General features: G+C 36.6%; 1 protein-coding gene across 1 annotated transcript; it reads left to right on the forward strand.

The window, feature by feature from the left end:
- Positions 1-15,817: 15,817 nt before the first annotated feature.
- On the forward strand, positions 15,818-17,248 carry LOC125492816 (uncharacterized). Its single transcript, XM_057391512.1, has one exon. The coding sequence runs from the start codon at positions 15,818-15,820 to the stop codon at positions 17,246-17,248; it is 1,431 nt and encodes a 476-aa protein (XP_057247495.1).
- The last annotated feature ends 1,106 nt before the right edge of the window (positions 17,249-18,354 follow it).

Consider the following 18,354-nt stretch of genomic DNA (forward strand, 5'->3'; position numbering starts at 1 on the left):
GCATTGTACTATGTCTCTTGAACATGACCCATCCACCATTCTATAAACCTTTACGCTTTTTTTGGTTCCTTTGACAAAAAGCTTTCTTAGATATCTCTAAGGTATATTAGGTTGCCACATTTCTTATATCATGGTTTTACCCCATGATTTACAAATCAGAAGAGACCTGATCATCCTTTTCAAGTTTGAGAAATATCCACCTTTGAATGAGATCTAAATTGGACCCTATTTGAAAGTTTTCAGATCCCCTTATATGTTTTGGATCTTCTTGTATGACAGGATTATCTCCAAAACATTTTTAATAGAAGAAATCCATTTAGTGGATTCGTTCTTCATAAATTCACCCTTTATCTCCAGATATGACATTCAATGCCTTATGATGATTTGGGTAGTTTAATGGATATGGCATATATTTTGGGGCAGATTGATGAAACATGAATAGACGAGTATAATCCATTTTAAGTCTCAAATCTTTTAGAGATTATATATATATATATATATATATATATATATGGAGAGAGAGAGAGAGAGAGACAAGATCACATGAGAATGCTCATTACATGAGAAATGAGAATGAATCTCAACCACACGATTGGTTTAGATTTACAATACTTATTCATTAGAGTTATATCCCTCTAAAAAAATTTGAATTAAAAAAAAATTGTTTTTTTTTTTGAATTTTTTTTGTCAAATTTTTTGTTTTTGGAGTTACATCACTTTTTCATTAGCGTTACATCACTTATTAATAAGAGTTATAGCGTGTAAAATTCATTCTCATTTCTCATATAATTAAGTATGCATTCTCATATGAACTCACTTATATATATGGGGACAATTTTTTGAGGAATGCAAGCGTAAATAGACACATGTTTGTTTTCACTTCATTTTGATGATATAAAACTAATTATTTAAACAATTAAATAATTACAAATGCATTTAAGAAAATTACAATTCGAAGTAATTTCATAATTTCATATTATGATTTATCAATATGTAGATAAAATCATTGATTACATTTTAATTAATTAAAAAGATTTACATCTAGATATAGCATTTGAAAATGTTCCCTACATACAATTTCTACCATGGCATGATATTCTTCAATTTCTAATTCTCGCCCTACAACACTTCTGGTGACTCCAAAGTAGTAGCCATCTTTAGGGGGGTTGTTGAGTCTTGCTTTGAAGATAAGCATGTGGTAGTTGTTGTCCCAAGCGTACCTCCTACCAATTAATGCTAAGTACATCCATAAGAAGTTCTCTTTGGTCCACAATTCCCACAGCTTCATCTTGACCTTCTTCCATCCTCACCACTTTGAGGGAGGATTGGGTGCAAGAGAGAACTAGGCATTTTGCATATGCCTAATTCATATTATGAAACCTATGAAAATTACAGGTAGTGATAATCTCTTTTCCCCATCTTTTTCATATTGTTAGCAGTTGATCTTATGATCTCTCTGCTAGCTTAGGCCACACACATGGGTGTATGAAAGATCAATGTTGGCACGACGTTGGTAGCGCTTGAACCTGCCAGTGCCAAGTCTTTTGGCTCCATTGTTGGTTCATCACCAAACACCCTCATCATTTTTTCTTCCCATTTCATTCTTTTAGTTGTGATGAAGGCCTCTTTGTAATCATTTATATTGTTGAAAGCAAAACGGTGATTGAAACAATCATCAATAAACTCGGCTGCTATGTTTGCATAGGCCTCGTTGTTCATTTTGATTTTATGAAATGAAAATGAAATGATGAATTGCTATGGCCAAGTTCCTTTAAATAACCGGTCCATTTTCTCAACGGTTATTTTTATAATAACTTCCAAGATCAGTGAGTAATCGAGTATTTTGATCGTTTTTTCGAAAATTTTATAGGCCTTTTTATTTTAAAATTACTAATTTGTTGATAAACCTTATAATAATAATACTGTATTTAGACCTTTAGGCTTAAACTTTGCTTCGTTGATTTATCATTCATTTGTGCACAACAATTAATACACGTAATTTGGTACGGTATGGAAGTAAAAATGGAACAATAATCATAAAACTATTTCATTTAACTGAAACAATATTCTATAATAATAAGATATCTGGTTTTTTCACCAAATACCCCTGACAAAAAAAATTTATTCACCAAATACCCCAGCCTTTTTAAAATTTTACCAGATACCCCTAACTTTTAAAAAAAATCACCAGATACCCCAAATTTTTAAAAAAATGACAAATAATGCCCTTAATGACTAACGGCGGTTAACTTCATTAGTCATTAATGTTAATTAACCCTAAAAACCCTAAAAAACTCTAATTAACCTAAAAATCCTAAAAACCACTAACCTAACCCCCTCTCTCTCCCCTAACCCATCAACCCCCCCCCCCAATAACCCCAGCCCCACCAGCTACAAGCCCCCACCACCCAGCCCCCTCCCCTTCCCCGCTAGGCGCGCCACCCCCTCCCCTCCCCTCCCCTTCCCTGCCAGTCGCGCCGCCCCTAACCTCCCCTTTCCCTTCAGTCGTGCCGCCCCTACCTTCCCCTTCCCTCTCTATCGTCGTGCAACCCCCCCTCCCCTCCTCGTCCCTTCCCGCACCTTTGGAACCCTTATAGTCGTTTTTTTTTCATTTCAGAGGGGTTTGGGCGGCGTTTGCGGGGGAAAGGGAGGGGGGTTCTACGGTAGTTGCAGGGGAAGGGGAGGGGGCTGCAGGGGGTGGGGACGGAAAGGGGGAGGGGTGTTGCACGGGGAGTTGGGTGTGGGGGGGGGGAAGAGGTGGGGTGGGGGAGGGGTGGTGGGTGGGTGGTGGGGGAAGAGATGGGGGAAGAGGTGGGGTGGTGGGTTAGGGTTAATTAGGTTGACTTAGGGTTAATTAGGTTGACTTAGGCTTAATTAGGTTGACTTAGGGCAAACTTGTAAATAAATACTAACGGTGACTAACGTCTGTCAACTTTTGGGGTATCTGGTGAATTTTTTTAAAAGTTAGGGGTATCTGGTGAATTTTGAAAAAGTTGGGGTATTTGGTGAATAAATTTTTTTGTCAGGGGTATTTGGTGAAAATCCGTAAGATATCCCTTTAAACAAAAAAGACATTTGATTACTTCTCAATAGTAAACACATAGTTTCTTAGGGAGATTGACTATGCATTACAAATATGACTACTGACTACTAAAATGTTTTACCCTACTACTTGATCTATCAAGTTTGAAGGTGGGCAAAATTGATGATGATATGTGGTTCTTCATGCTCATCCACATCAGGGTCATCATCATCTAGATGGTCTTCATCTAGAGGCATAAGGACACCTCTCTCTAGCAAGGGTTCTTGCCATAAAAGGCATGTACACTTATACTATATAAGCTTTTTGAAGCTTGTACTCTCATCCACCTAGACTACCCTTTATTTCATGGTGAAGATACCTAAACTACTCTCGCAGATGATGGATATGTGATATTTAAAGGCTAGTTTAGGAGGGGTATTGTCTTGCAACGCATTCTCCCCATGCCTTGTAGACTGTGAGGAGTTTTAACAATACTCCCTTTTCCATCTGTGGCCAGAGATTTAGCGCTAGGAAGACTACATCGCTTCCCATTAGTGCATCGTTAAAGCCTCTTTCCTCCATATTTCTTGGTTGGATTTTTGAATCCTTCCCAAAGATTTTTGTGATCTTGGACTGCCACTTACTTATTTCTTCTTCTTTGAATTCCTCCCATTCTTCTTGGAGGATATCCATATTAAACTTGTGCCTCCAGCACTCTCCAGGGAAAATTTATGGATGAACAACTTGTTGATTGGCCATATCTTAAGAATTCTTTTGGGATTTTTTTAATTTTGAAAGAAAGATTTTACGAATGAAATATTTCCACGGTAACATTTGTATTTATAATACATTATGTTGGTCGTTATCCATATTTTTAGAGATAAATGAAGGGTCACTTGTTATCATTTTCGATAGTAATAACACGTTATTTTAATCATTTTTAACTTCCCCAAATTTCAGCCCTTAGTGAGTAAACATGGGTAAATTGGTCTTGCTCACTAACTCTTGATATGTCATATGATTTCTCTAGAGTTTAACCATTTAATGATGTGTGCAAGTTGAATAGTCCATCATTAATTCATTACCTTTTGGAAGTAATTTTAGGTCTATTGCTTTAATAATGATTAATAGTTTTTAGTATCTCACGAGACACTTTATTTAAAAGTTAACCATTTTTTTAACATGCTTATTTGATTTGATGATTCATTTTTTTAACACATTAAACTGTCTAATTTTGATTGGACAGAAATAAATAATGCAATAAAAATTTCGAACAATTTGTTAAAAAGAAATTTATATTTCATTAACAAAAATAAAATTACAACCTAAAGTTGAATTTTTTCAAAAAGTTCTAAACCTATTTAGAATTTCAAATTCTAATAGGTTTAATCCTAATCTCTAGGGGACCTAGGCTTAAAAGAGTCTGAATCTGCCTCAGAGTCGCTACCATTGGTGCCTCCATAAGGATGATCGTAGTCATCGCCAGAAGAGAAGTTGTATTCATTATCTTCTGAGAAGAAGCCTCATCCCTGAACCCCCCTCCTTTGAGCAGGAGGTTCATCTTCGTCGTGATCTTCATCCTCATCGTCATCCTCATAATCTTCGTCAGAACTGTCTAACGGGGAGGGGTATCTTCTTTCTCTTCTTCTTCCTCTACCTTCTCTGGAATTTCAAGAGGATGGATGAAAGGTTGAGGCTGATCAACCTCATGGGGGTTGATTTCATCAACTCCTGTGATACAAGACTCGGCTAAGGGTTGTGGAGCATCCATTTGGATTTAGAGATGGGTGTTTGAATTTTTTCTTTAGAGAGTGTTTTCAAGAGATGGGTGTCATGTTAAGATTATTACACTTAATCCTTTTTACAAGGGATTTTACCGTCTTCTGAAAACTTCTAAATACCCAAAAGTTACACCCCTTTGTAAATGGGTTTTAACATAGTACACCTCTTATGATGGGCTTCCAAGTCACTACCCATTAAAATGAGTTTCTTATGATGACTTTAAGAGATTTGTGTTTTCATTTGTTAAAACTTAATATTAACATGGCCTAGTTAAAAGATGACCCAAAATAAATGTGACACGCATTACGTACGTGCTTAATATTGGTTGTCTTCTCCATTAATATCCTTTTCCAAGGATTTTAGGAAAATTTAAAATCTTTCAGTCCAATTTAATTCCTTTCTTTGCAAATTCACAAACATTTCCAAAATTAAATTCACCATGTCTAATGAAAGAACTCGCTGATTATGTAACGCCATTAGGGTGAACATTGGGACATATAAATCTCAAGTATTCTACTATGTGAATAAGTGCATTGATTCTCCTGATACACCTTTTGGAGTAGAAAATTGCCGCCATTGGACCTGGCTTTCCTTTTAAAATGCAAAGCAAGAAACGTCAACTTATTTTGGAGCAGTTCTATCCATTCTTCGATCATATCAGTTTAGGAGATACTGAACCCAAAACACTTCCATTTACTTCAAGGTCTACCTTCCACTTGCACTGGCCTTTATCCAACAAACCTTTTAATGGTTGGATTTCAAGAGTGGATGCAAGAGCATGGTTTCTGCGTGTGTAACCCTTTCATGACAAATGGACCAAGAACAATATACTACCTTTCTTAAGACTAGCTTCTTATGAAACTATTCACTTTGATGGAGCTATATCCACTGCCTTGCTAGCTTGTTGGGATCTTGCCATCAATTGTTTTTTGTTCCGGTGGGGACCAATGACTGTAACATTGGTTAATATTACCTTTATTACTGGGATTGACCTCCCCATGTTCTACAATGTTAAGGAGTATAACCAGCTATACAGTCAGTGTCTATCAATCTTTCACCAAATTGCTAGTCCATCTGCTAGTGCTAGCAAATGTGGCTTTCAAAGGTTTGTTGATTTCTTCACCATTACGGATCCTAGTGAAGAAGCAACTCCCCAAGAGGAGGTATTGTTACTCACTTTTGCGCTCTCCAAATTAATGATGTCCAAAGCTGGAGGAGTTGTAACATTATGGTTGTCTCTAGCTGTTAACATCTTCTGTACTTCTGACAGAGTAGCTTTAGCTCCTATTTTCTTAGAATAACTTTATAGATGTCTCTTTAGGAGTAGAGAATCCTTCAAAGATTTTGGAATTCCTGCCTCTGAGTCCCCTATATTCTCTGCTGATAAGGGATTTGGACCCTTGTGGCATTTGACTTGTTGGAATGACATATATCTTCCCACTTTGATGGTGATCAACTCCCCTTCTGCTTCTTGTATAATATGAGCACTATAAGAGGGGGGGTGAATTATAGTGAGAGAACAAGCTATACTTTTTGCGGAATTAAAAGTAAACTTGGGAACAAACAATGGGAACCCGAGAGATTTTACGAGGAAAAACTTCCTAGGCCTAGTAGGAAGAAACAACCTCGACCACAAGGGATTTTAAACAACTTTCCACTATAATAGGCCAAAACAACTCTGATTACAACCTATTACTTTTCTCTCGATTCTCAACTTAAGTCACTCAACTCAAGTTCCCAACGACAGTTCCCACAACTGACATTTTCTCTCAAACTTCACTCGAAGTTCCTTTCTCTTTCTCTTGCTTCACTCAAAGCTTTCTCACACTTATAAAGAGTTCACTCAAACCCTTTTTCTCAAAAATACACTTTATAAAATAATGGACGAGTAATAAACTCGATTAATGTAAGTATGAATTCTCTTAAGGAAAACAAACTGACACTTTAGATAACTTAAGACAAATTAACTAAGTCAGACACAATTTTGCTCAAATGAATTAGGCGCCTATGATCTCCATGATGTTTAATTAATTAATTAAAATTAATTAATTATTCCATGTCATGTAAAACATCCACTAATCCACTACTTCACTTCATAGAAGAAGTAACACATTACGTGGTTTTTACAAACTTGGAGATTAATTAAACTTATTTAATTAAATAAATACTTGGAGGATAATTAACTTAAGCCACTAAATCCACTAACTACATAAAACGTGTAGTTGTAGACTTTAGGCGTGTAATCTAGGTTTTAGGAAATAAATAAATAAAATACTTTAGCTAGTTTTTAGGAAAAATATCTTTTTCAAAATCTTTTATAAAACCGGAAAAACAGTTTTATATTTTAAGAAATCCGAAACATTTAAAAATCGGAAATATTAAATTTTCGAAAACTAAATCTTTTAAACAAAATATAAAATTTAAAAAGATAATATTTGAAAATAAATTATTTTAAAATCAGAAAATCTTTTTTAAAATCTTTTCCTAACAAACTTAAACTAACTTCCTAACATAATGGATCTTAGTCAAAATATCCCTAAAAACTCTAACAATTATATTAGGCACAGATTTCACTTAGGCGCACAATATTAGAGTCACTTAGGAGTTCCTAAATTAGTTTTAAGTCTTGTTCCCTAATCTTTAAGTCTTGTTCCTTAACCTTGTTCCTATAGTGCCAGGTCTGTTCCTTTCATGGGAACAGAACCAAGTTCCTTTGAGAATTCACCACGAACTTAATTAAGCTTTTAATCAACCTTAACAAGAAGATTAATAAATACCCTAATGTATTCTAATCTTCATTCTATGCTTGATTCTTCATCTCTCGAACATCTTTACTTCGATCTTGATTAATTCTCCGCTTTAATCTTCAATCAAGTATTCTCTTAGCTCAAGCATGAATTACCTTGCAACAACATAAATAAAATATACTATGTCTTTTGTGGTTAGGTCATCTTCAAAACTCAAGGGTCAACATGCTTTTGAAGCATCTAAGGGTTCACAGGAAAAGAACCTTTCTTTTGATCCTCTTTAATTCTCTCAAAACTTGAAGATTGTAGTTGTTATGGTGAAGTCAGCTTCAATCTTATATCTCCAGATGAGGCCAGTTTGGCATCAAAGTTTACTCTTCTCGTATTTCTTGCTTTCTATAGACAATCCTGGCATCTGGAATATCTTCCCAGGTAAACATGTTATTTCTATTGACCCTTGGCGCCTTTATGCAACACCTGCTTGGCTACAATCTCTAGACATTATGTAGTAGTCCTGTTTTTAAGAACGTCTAATTAAAAGCTAATTGTAATTATTAAGATAATTATGTTTCAAATATTTTTAATTTATTTGAGTTGTGGAGTATGAATTTTATTTGTCGTATTTGTAATATATTTGTTCTATTAATGCTATGTTTTTTTTTTTTTTTTTATACAGAAAACAACCACTAGGGAGGATCCCAGGAAATGGGCCACCCTAAAGCATCCTTTCGGATGATTATAGAGAAATTGAGATCAGGAGACTCAAACCAATAAGTTAAATTAGAACAAACATGACCACGATGAGCCATCCAATCTGCTGCAGCATTCCCTTCCCGAACTCCATGGTTGATACTAACCTCCGCAAAATTCTTCAAATCTTCCCCTGCATCCATATTAAGAGAATGAATAGACCAAGGAATTTTCCAAACACGCTTAATAGATTGAATCACACTAAGATTGTCCCCTTCAACCACCAGCTTATTAATCCCTAGCATACGAGCACCAATAATGCCTTCTCTGAGAGCCCAAGCTTCAGCCACCAAAATAGAAGAGTCAGCACTTAAAGATCTAGCACCACAAAGCTTGATCACGCCTTCTTCATTTCTAATAACAAAACCTAATGTCGCTGAGCCATCCTTCAACTTTGACCCATCAAAATTGAGCTTAAAAAACCCTACCGGGGGAGCAACCCAACTAACATTCAGCCTTGAAAGCTTAGTGGGCCTACGAAGCAAACCATTACCAGGGTGCGAAGGATCCACCACTAGAGGGTCATCCCCACACCGATCCACAAAATTTTTGATCATCCAGCAAATTTTAACAATCGGAAAAGCCTCATCTCTAAAGGAGATTCCATTCCTTGCATACCAAACAAACCACCAAGTTGTGGCAATCTTCGCTAACTCAGTCAAAAACCTACTCTTAATTAAAGCACAAAACCAATCAATGAAAGCAAGGCCCTCTGGATTACCAGGAAGAGAAGGCCAACCAAACCTGGTCCCTAACATATCAAAAACATCGATACAAAAGGGACACTCCACAAAAAGATGAAGAAGATGTTCAGAATGGTGATTACAAAAAACACACTCAAGCGGAAGGAAGACATGACTCACCTCCAGCCTCTTTTTGGTAGGAAGCCCATTATTACAGATTTTCCAAAGGAAGAACTTAATCTTAGGAGGAACCTGGAGACTCCAAATCCAAAAGAAAGGAACACTAGGCAAAGAACCATGAAGCTCAGGCCCTGAACCTTGAAGTAACTGGACACCCGATTTTACGGAATAGCACCCATCAGGCGAAAGAGCCCACACACACTTGTCCTCCAAAGTATGCTTAGGAATGAAGATGCTGCAGATGGCGAGACAAACCTCCTCCGTGACAAACTCCCTAAGCCTCACTGCATCCCATTGACAATCCTGGGTGAAAAAACTCTCAACAACCAAGGACTCAGAACCCCTGAGGACCGGACAAACTGAGCAAATGGGATACTGAAACACCCAATTGTCGAACCAAAAAGAGATCTTATCCCCCCTACCCACAACCCACCGCAGACCAGGCTTAAACTTATTTCTTAAAGACATGAGTTTACGCCACTGCCACGAAACATTAGCTTTAACCCTATAGTCAAACAAGCCATCAGTTTTCATATACTTTTTAGACACCAAATTAACCCATAAGTTGTCAGGACAAACTAAGATTTTCCATATTAATTTAAACTGTAAGGCCATATTCATTACTTTGGCCTTTCTCAAGCCAAGACCCCCATTCTTCTTTGGTTTACAGATCCTATCCCAACCTATAAGATTAGGGGATTTAGATTCTGAAGATTTATTCCAGAAAAAATTACGGTAGCTCTTGTCTAGAGATTCCACTATATGAGATGGCAATAAGAAGCATTGCATTTGATAATTAGCCTTGGTTGCTAAATTAGATTGAATGAGGACCGTGCGGCCGGCTTGGGATAGGGAGTTAGCTTTCCACTTGGAGAGCTGAACTTGAACCTTTTCCTGAATATCCCCAAAGGTGTTATTAGTAACCTTACTATCAATAATAGGGCAACCCAAATACTTACCCAAAGAACAAGCTTCACCCATACGCAGAATAGAGGCAAAGGAAGTAGCAAGAATAGGATCAGTGTTAGGAGAACACTGAAATGCTGACTTATTATAATTAACTAATTGACCAGACATCCTACAATAATTATCCAGAATTTCCCTGATTACAGTACAACTATCGACAGAAGCTTTAGCAAAAATCATAGTGTCATCTGCAAATGTTAGGAACAGAATTTTAACATGAGAGTGACCCAAAGATACAGCAACTAACTTAGCCCCCTCTCTGCTGGCTGAATGAAGCTGCCTAGCAAGAATTTCAGCACACAAAATAAAGATATAAGGAGAAGGAGGATCTCCCTGCCGGATCCCCCTAGAAGGATAGAACACATCACCAGGGATCCCATTAACTAAAACAGAGAATGAAACTGAGGAGATACATTCCTTCATCCAGCCAACCCATCGCTCACAAAAACCTAATTTCTTAAAAACTGCAAAGATAAAGTTCCACTCTAAACGATCATAAGCTTTTTCCATATCTAGCTTAATAGCTAACCACCCTTGATTCCCTGATTTCTTTTTGAAAGAATGAAAGACTTCGTGCGCTATCAACACATTATCTTGAATGAGTCTTTCAGGGACAAAAGCACCCTGCAAGGGGTGAATAATTTTCCCGAGCACATTCTTCAATCTAGAAGCCATTATCTTTGCAATAACTTTATAGATAGTAGAACAAAGACTAAGGCCGAAACTGATTCGGGTTAGAAGGAGATTCCACTTTAGGAATTAAAGTGATAAATGTATGATTGACTTCTTTTAACAGAGTTCCTGAAAAGAAAAAAGCTCTTACTGCATGACAGACCGAATTACCTACTAACGACTAATATTTTTGGAAAAAATAAGGTGGGAATCCATCTTGGCCTGGCGCTTTGTCAGGAGCTAACTCAAAAACAGCGTTCTTAATTTCCTCAGCACTAACCTCAGAACACAGATGCATATTATCCTCCTCTGAAATCATATTTTCTAATAGAGAGAAATCTAAGTTTTCATCAAAAAAAACACTCTTGATTAGACGTAAACCGTTGAACAAAAGAATTTGTAAAATAATTTTCAACGTCCTTTGGATTTGCTAAGACAACGCCAGCATCATCCTCAATGGATGATATAAAATTTCGATTTCTTCTAATGGACGCACAGGCATGGTAATACTTAGTATTGGAATCACTAAGCTTTAGATGATTTGATTTTGCTTTAGTCTTACAATATAATTCTTGGAATTCTAACAGCCTAACCTGTTTCAAAAGAAACTTATCTAACTTTGCAGCAAGAAAAGGGCAGCTGGGATTAGCCAGAAGGTTTTCTTGAATACACTTTAGTTTGCTTTCAACCACTTTTAATTGACGGAGAACATTACCAAATCTGGTGGTAGCCCAATTCTTAGCTTTTTCTTTTAGTAGCTTACACTTTTTCGTGAAACAAAACATATACGATCCATTAAATCTAGTTGACCAAGCCTTCTTAATAATCACTTCAAAATCTTTACGAGTAGTCCAAGCTTTATCAAATCTAAAGGGGGGGATTTCCTACCTTGAAGAATATCGGTTTTAACAGATACTTGACAATGATCTGAGGATGTAAACACATGATGTTGAACTTTCACATTAGGGAATAAATTTAAGAAATCTATAATTGGCTACTCCTTTATCTAATCTTTCTAGGATATTATCAGGCCCACTTCTTTTTTTTCCAAGTAAAACCTTGACCTAGAATGGTAATTCAATACATTCTACTTCCAAAAAAGTCTATTCATATAGTTCAACCTTGCGAATGAAAAAGTTGCACCTCCTACTTTATCACTACTAAAACTTAATTCATTGAAGTCACCTAATACTAAATAAGGCCCTGAAATGCGAAGAATAGTACTAATTAACTCTTCCCAAAATTGTAACTTGAGATTGTTATTTGGAGGAGCATAAATAAAAATAAGCTTAAAGGAAATATTCATTGCCAACACATTTATATTACAAACCATAAACCGGTCATACTTGGCATCAACAGAAAATATAAAAGGATGACTAGGAACTTTTTCCAAACAATCCACATGCCACCTGCCATTCCAAAAGAAGGAGGAAGTCATGATGGTGAAACCCACAAAACCTAGTAAAAGCCTCCGTAGGGGGAGAAGAGGTTTTGGTTTCACAAAGCATCATGACTTGAACATTATTAAGATTACAAAAAACTTTAACTTCCTCCATAAGAAGAGGTCTTTTACATCCTCTAGCATTCCAAAAACTAATATTCATAACATGGCAGTGGATAAGAGAAGACCAGACTAGGTCCTTCCCCTCTTCAGGTTTGCTGTAGATGATTCTTCATCAGAATCCATCTTCCTTCTCTTTGCTGAACTAGAAGCTGACATGGAGTCCTTGTTGCTAGCCCCTTCAACCCCCATCCCCTCAATCTGCTTAATGATTGAGGTCGCAGAATGGAGAGAGTGAAAAGAGCCATCTGGCTGCGAAACATAGCCCCCAGCATGAACAGTTTCTTCCAGGTATAAGTGTCCTCAATAATACCAGATAGGACACCTTCCTCAGCATATAAATTATTCTCATCATCTATGAAACCATCAGCATCAAAGATAAAACCACAATCTAACAGCTCAGTAGGGTAAATTACCCTCAAAGGAACTGGGGACTTAATAGAATCATCATGGACTAAGGGAGGGAGGAGGCTCATAGCAGCAGAAGACACCATGGCAACATTCTCATTCTGATTACCAGCATTACTGACTAGACAGCTAGAGAAAGGAGGGATAGCATAAGGCATCACAGACTCACAGTCATCATCAGAGGAATCCACTTCTATCACAGGGTGGGCAATCATCACCCCCTTACCTTTCCCAGCCTGAGAAGGCAATGATAAGGCAGCAACTGTAGGATGGGACTGAACAACAGGTTCTCTAATAGAGATACCAGCACCAGCAACAACATTTTCTTACCTGTAAATGACTTTCCAGGGAACTTTTTCTTTGGAACAAACTTTTTGGGAGGAGTAGCAGTAGAAGAGAGAGGTCTAACAATGTGTCTAGGCCTAGCCTCAACCACTAAAGCTTGCTCAGCAGTGGTAAGAGGCTTAGCTAGCCTAGTAGCACCTTGAATAAACTCTGCAAGCCATTGCTTTTTTGGATGTTTCATTAACATCACTTTGACTTCTTTGGGAGGAGGGGACAGAATCAAACAATCATCAATACTGTGATCATCACAACCACAAAATGAACAGCCTACAGAAAAGTCCTCATACCATATAACATAACCACATTTCACACCACCAGCTCTAGTAACTTCAGCATATTCCAACAGGGGTTCAGTAATATCTACCCTAACACATGCTCGGGCAAACCTTATCTTATGCTTTAACACTGAACGAGTATCCAATCTAATCAAAGCACCAATATTATTAGCAGCTAACAGGTTAGCTATGGAATCAAAGTTAAGCAATTCAGCAGGAAATCTAGGGATCCTTACCCACAAATCCACATATTTAATTTCTTCCACATAAGGATCAAAATGTGGCTTCCAGGGATAAATGACAAACAACTCACCTTGAACGTGCCAAGGTCTTTCAGACCAAACAAGAAACAAATCACCAGGATTAGCAAACTTAATCATAACCCAGTTATTACCCATATCTAGGTACTCAATATCACCCTTACAGAACTGCCAATCAGCTTTTGTTCTAAACATAACAGTCCTCAAATCAACAACAGCACCCAACATTTTACCAACTAAATAAGTTTTTGATAAATCATCAATGTCTTGCTTAACTTGAGATAACTCATCTAATATAATAGCTTCAGGGAAAGTTGGGGGACCCGGAGGGTCACTTACAGACAGGGAAGCAGGACTAGAAGATGGAGCACCACCCATCTCATCACACTACTACATTTTTAATCAAAAGCAATGACTAAAATAAGCTATTGCGACGACTGTTTTTTATACCGTTGCAGTAGGATCATCTATTGCAACAGTCCTTTTCAATTTAGGTTCATGAATTGAGCTATTGCAACGACTTTACGTTGACCGTTGCATTAGGTATATCTATGGCAACGGTTTAGTGATTGCCATTGCATTAGATGAAATTATAAATAGGGTCATTGCAGTAGGTGTTATATATGACTGCAACGTAATTAATTAATTAATTGGCGCAAATTCTATTCCCTCTATATTTTTAGCCGAAAATTCAAAAACTTAAAAAAAAAAAACTTATACCCGCTATACTTCGTCGTGAAATCATGAACAAAAACCCTTAACACATAACTGAAGAAACACAACGAACAGAAATCCAATCCCCCACATCTTGCAAGAAGAAGGTTAAGAATTTACGAGATTTCTTCCAAAATTCTTCCAAATTTCAAGAATATATGCAAAATTCAAGTCTTGAGCGAAGCAATTAGGTGAAATTATTCAAGAAAACTCAAGTAAAGTGACGACATTCAAGAAACCCCAACAAAGAGACGAAACTCGGAGTTACAAGAGGTATGTTCTTCAATTTCCATTGTCATGGGGTTCTCGAATTATGCATATATAGCAGCGAGATTATGTGCTTGTAGTCTGTATCATATTACTTTCACTTCTCCTTCAATTATTTTCTGTCGCTGCACTATTTATTTCATTAATTCGTTAGTATTCATGTGTAAAAGTATTATGCAGTTGATATCAATAGAAAAAAATTTACTAAACTAATATCAATTATAAGTGTTGATAGGATTTCGTTAATACAATAAAATTGGGAAAATTGAACTTCTAAATTACCTTGTTTTACCGACTTAGCTGTACATGGAATCACTTAGATGTGTGGTTTTTCCTTTTATTCGAGTTTTGATTTAAGTCTAAATGTAGAAGATTTATAACTCTAATAATTTGAAAGGTTGAAACTTTGTGAAAATTGAAGAACTAAGTGCACTACCTGTTGCTTATTAAAGCTTGCCAAAACTGATATTGAGCTATTGTGTGCATTATGTTTGATGAATGATGATGTTTAATTGATCACCCAATAAGTGGTGTAGGTTTGTGTGATTCAAATCCATATTGGATGCTCTATAGTGGACAAATTTTAAAATTCAATTACCTAATAAAACATTAAAAAAATCTGTGATTTTATTCGGTGAATAAATGCGGAAGGAATATTGCATCAACTTCTTCAATTTATTGTAGAAACTGTTGAACTTAGTGATCAGCAGTCCTATGTTAATTAGTGGAATATGAAGACTTTAAACAAGGAAATAAAGGACCACATCTTTATGGCAGCTAACGTTGAGTCGATATTAGTAGAAGTGTCCTCTAAGTTGATAACGTTGAGTCAAGGAGATAAAAGAGCATTGATACAGAAGTAGAAGTGTCCTCTAAGTTACTAACCATTTGTTTACTTGCACTTTAAAGGGAATCAAAGATATCTATTGTGAGTTATCTCAGTTTCTTAAAGTGCTTGGCCAGCAAAAAGGAGGGTAATAGCATATGATAAATGTATTTAGTCGCAATTCTAAAAGATGTCTACTCCTATATTAGCGGGTGAAACGCTTTGGGAGCTAGTTTTTTTTTATTGAATGTTCAAAGTTTATATTAACAATTTGTTTTGAAATATAAGGATTTTTATAATTTTTTAAAATTGTATGCTGACTCAATAATCTGTTTTGCAACATACCGTTAAGGAACAAAATGGATAACATAGATAAAAAGTGGTGGATGCTTCAAAGATGGAGCGATGAATATGAAGAAGGAGTTGAGGAGTACATTAGTAAGGCTTTTGCTATTAAAGCACAAGGGAACCAGATTTGTTGTCCTTGCAATGTTTGTCATTATCGTTATTGGCAGTATAGAAATGTTGTTAGGGATCATATCATTGTTAATGGTTTTGTTCCCAGAAGTGATAAGTTGTTAGACTTAGATATAAATATTGAAAAAGAACCGGATGTGACAGAAGAACATGATGCGATATTAGACACGAATGATGACATAGAGGGGTTGTTGCATGATACAATGAGAGAAGGGCCGAATGAAGATGCAAAGAAGTTTTATAGATTAATAGAAGAAGGTCAACAAGAATTATATCCAGGTTGCAAGAAATTTTCCAAACTGTCCTTTCTTATTCATCTATTTATATACAAGTGTGACCATAAGTTGAGCAATGTAGCAATGTCGGCTTTGTTAGGAATATTTAGAGACACGCTACCAGATGCAAATTTGCCCAAGTCTTTTAATGAAGCAAAAAATGTTTTAAGAGTTTTAGGGCTAGATTGTCAGAAGATTGATGCATGCCCTAATGACTGCATGTTGTATTGGGAGGAGCACGCAAATGCAACAAGTTGTTCTGTTTGCAAGACTTCAAGGTGGAAAGTAACTAATAAAGAAAAGACTAATGGGAAGGATTATAAAATTCCTGCTAAAATTCTAAGGTATTTTCCAATTAAGAAAAGGTTGCAAAGGTTATTTATGTGTCCGGAAACTGCAAAGTACATGATATGGCATAAAACGAATGATTCAGAAGATGAGCTTTTACAGCATCCAAGGGATGGTGAAGCATGGAAAACATTTGACAAGAGATATCCAGACTTTGCCAAAGATGCTCGTAGTGTGAGGCTTGGGTTAGCTTCAGACGGGTTTAACCCATTCCACAATATGAGCATTGTACATAGTACGTGGCCAGTGATATTGATCAATTATAACTTACCTCCGTGGTTACTTACGAAGCCTGAATTTTTTATGTTAGCATTGCTTATTCCCGGTCCCTTATCCCCGGGAAATGATATTCATGTTTATTTGCAACCACTAATTAAGGATTTGAAAGAATTGTGGGAGGTTGGATTGGAAACTTATGACTCTTTAAGCAATCAAAGGTTTGATATGCACGCAGCATTGATGTCTACCATTAGTGACTTTCCTGCTTATGCAATGTTGTCTGGTTGGAGCACAAAAGGGAAACTTGCATGCCCTGCTTGTCATTATGAAACTGAATCATTGTTTTTCAACAAAAGCCACAAACATTGCTATATGGGTCACCCTACTTTTTTAGATTTGTCCCACCCTGGCGTCGTAATAAGAGATATTTTATTGGAGTTACGGGGCAAAGAGACCAACCAGTGCGTTTAACAGGAATCGAAACTAAGGAGTTACTTTGTGGTTTTCGAAATAAATGTGGAAAGTTGCAAAAGATAACGAAACAAGAAAAGGAAGTTCCATGGAAAAGGGTACCAATATTTTTTAAACTTCCATATTGGAAGCATTGTTCACTTCCATAATCTTGATGTAATGCATATTGAAAAAAATGTATGTGATAATATCATTGCCACACTGTTAGATTTACCTGGAAAGAGCAAAGATCATGCTAATGTTCGTCAAGATTTGAAAGCCCTAAATTGGATGCCTGAACTTCATCCTCAATTACTAGAAGATGGTAAGGAAGTATTTCCAAAATCACGCTTTTCGATGTCATTAGAAGAGAAGCGATTGTTTTGCCAGGTCATTAAAAATGCAAAGTTACCACTTGGATATGCTTCAAATATTCTCGATGTGTGCAAGTTGGTGAAAGGAAGATCACTGGATATAAGAGTCATGATGCTCATTTTCTAATGCATTACTTGCTTCCTGTTGCAATCAAGACAACTTTGAGCAAAGATGTTGCAAAACCTTTGCTAAGGTTGTGTGCCTTTTTTAAGGGCATATGGAAGAAAGCTATCGACCCCCAAAATCTCAACTATTTGCAAACTGAGATTGTTGAAACCCTTTGTCAGTTAGAAGAAATTTTCCCACCTACCTTCTTTGATGTCATGGTTCATTTACCAATTCACTTGGTGGAAGAAATTAAGCTTGGTGGTCCAGTTGGAATTAGGTGTATGTATGCAATAGAGAGGTACCTCCGAGAGTTAAAATCTGATGTTCGGAACAAGGGTCGTCCGGAGGGCTCAATGGCTGAAAGATATTTGGCCAAAGAATGTCTCGCATTCTGTAGAAGATACTTGAATCGATCAAACAGTCCTTCAGATAATAATGCTGTTGATCCTAGTATCTCAAATACATTATTTCCCAATATTGGCCGACCTATTAGAGGAAAGGGAAGGAATAGAAAGAAGAAGGATTATGGATTTATGATGGATCACATTACACGGGCCCAAGTCCATCAACATGTCTTATTCAATTGTGATTCTGAGGAAGTTGAGAGATACATCGAGTAAGATAACTTAACACGGAATTTTTTC

The sequence above is a fragment of the Beta vulgaris genome, chromosome 8, assembly GCF_026745355.1.
Source record: "Beta vulgaris subsp. vulgaris cultivar EL10 chromosome 8, EL10.2, whole genome shotgun sequence".
Taxonomy (NCBI): Eukaryota; Viridiplantae; Streptophyta; class Magnoliopsida; order Caryophyllales; family Amaranthaceae; genus Beta; species Beta vulgaris.

What these genes read in the sequence shown, in the direction of transcription:
- LOC125492816 (XM_057391512.1), top strand. Translation starts at nt 15,818, where the DNA reads ATGGATAACATAGATAAAAAGTGGTGGATGCTTCAAAGATGGAGCGAT.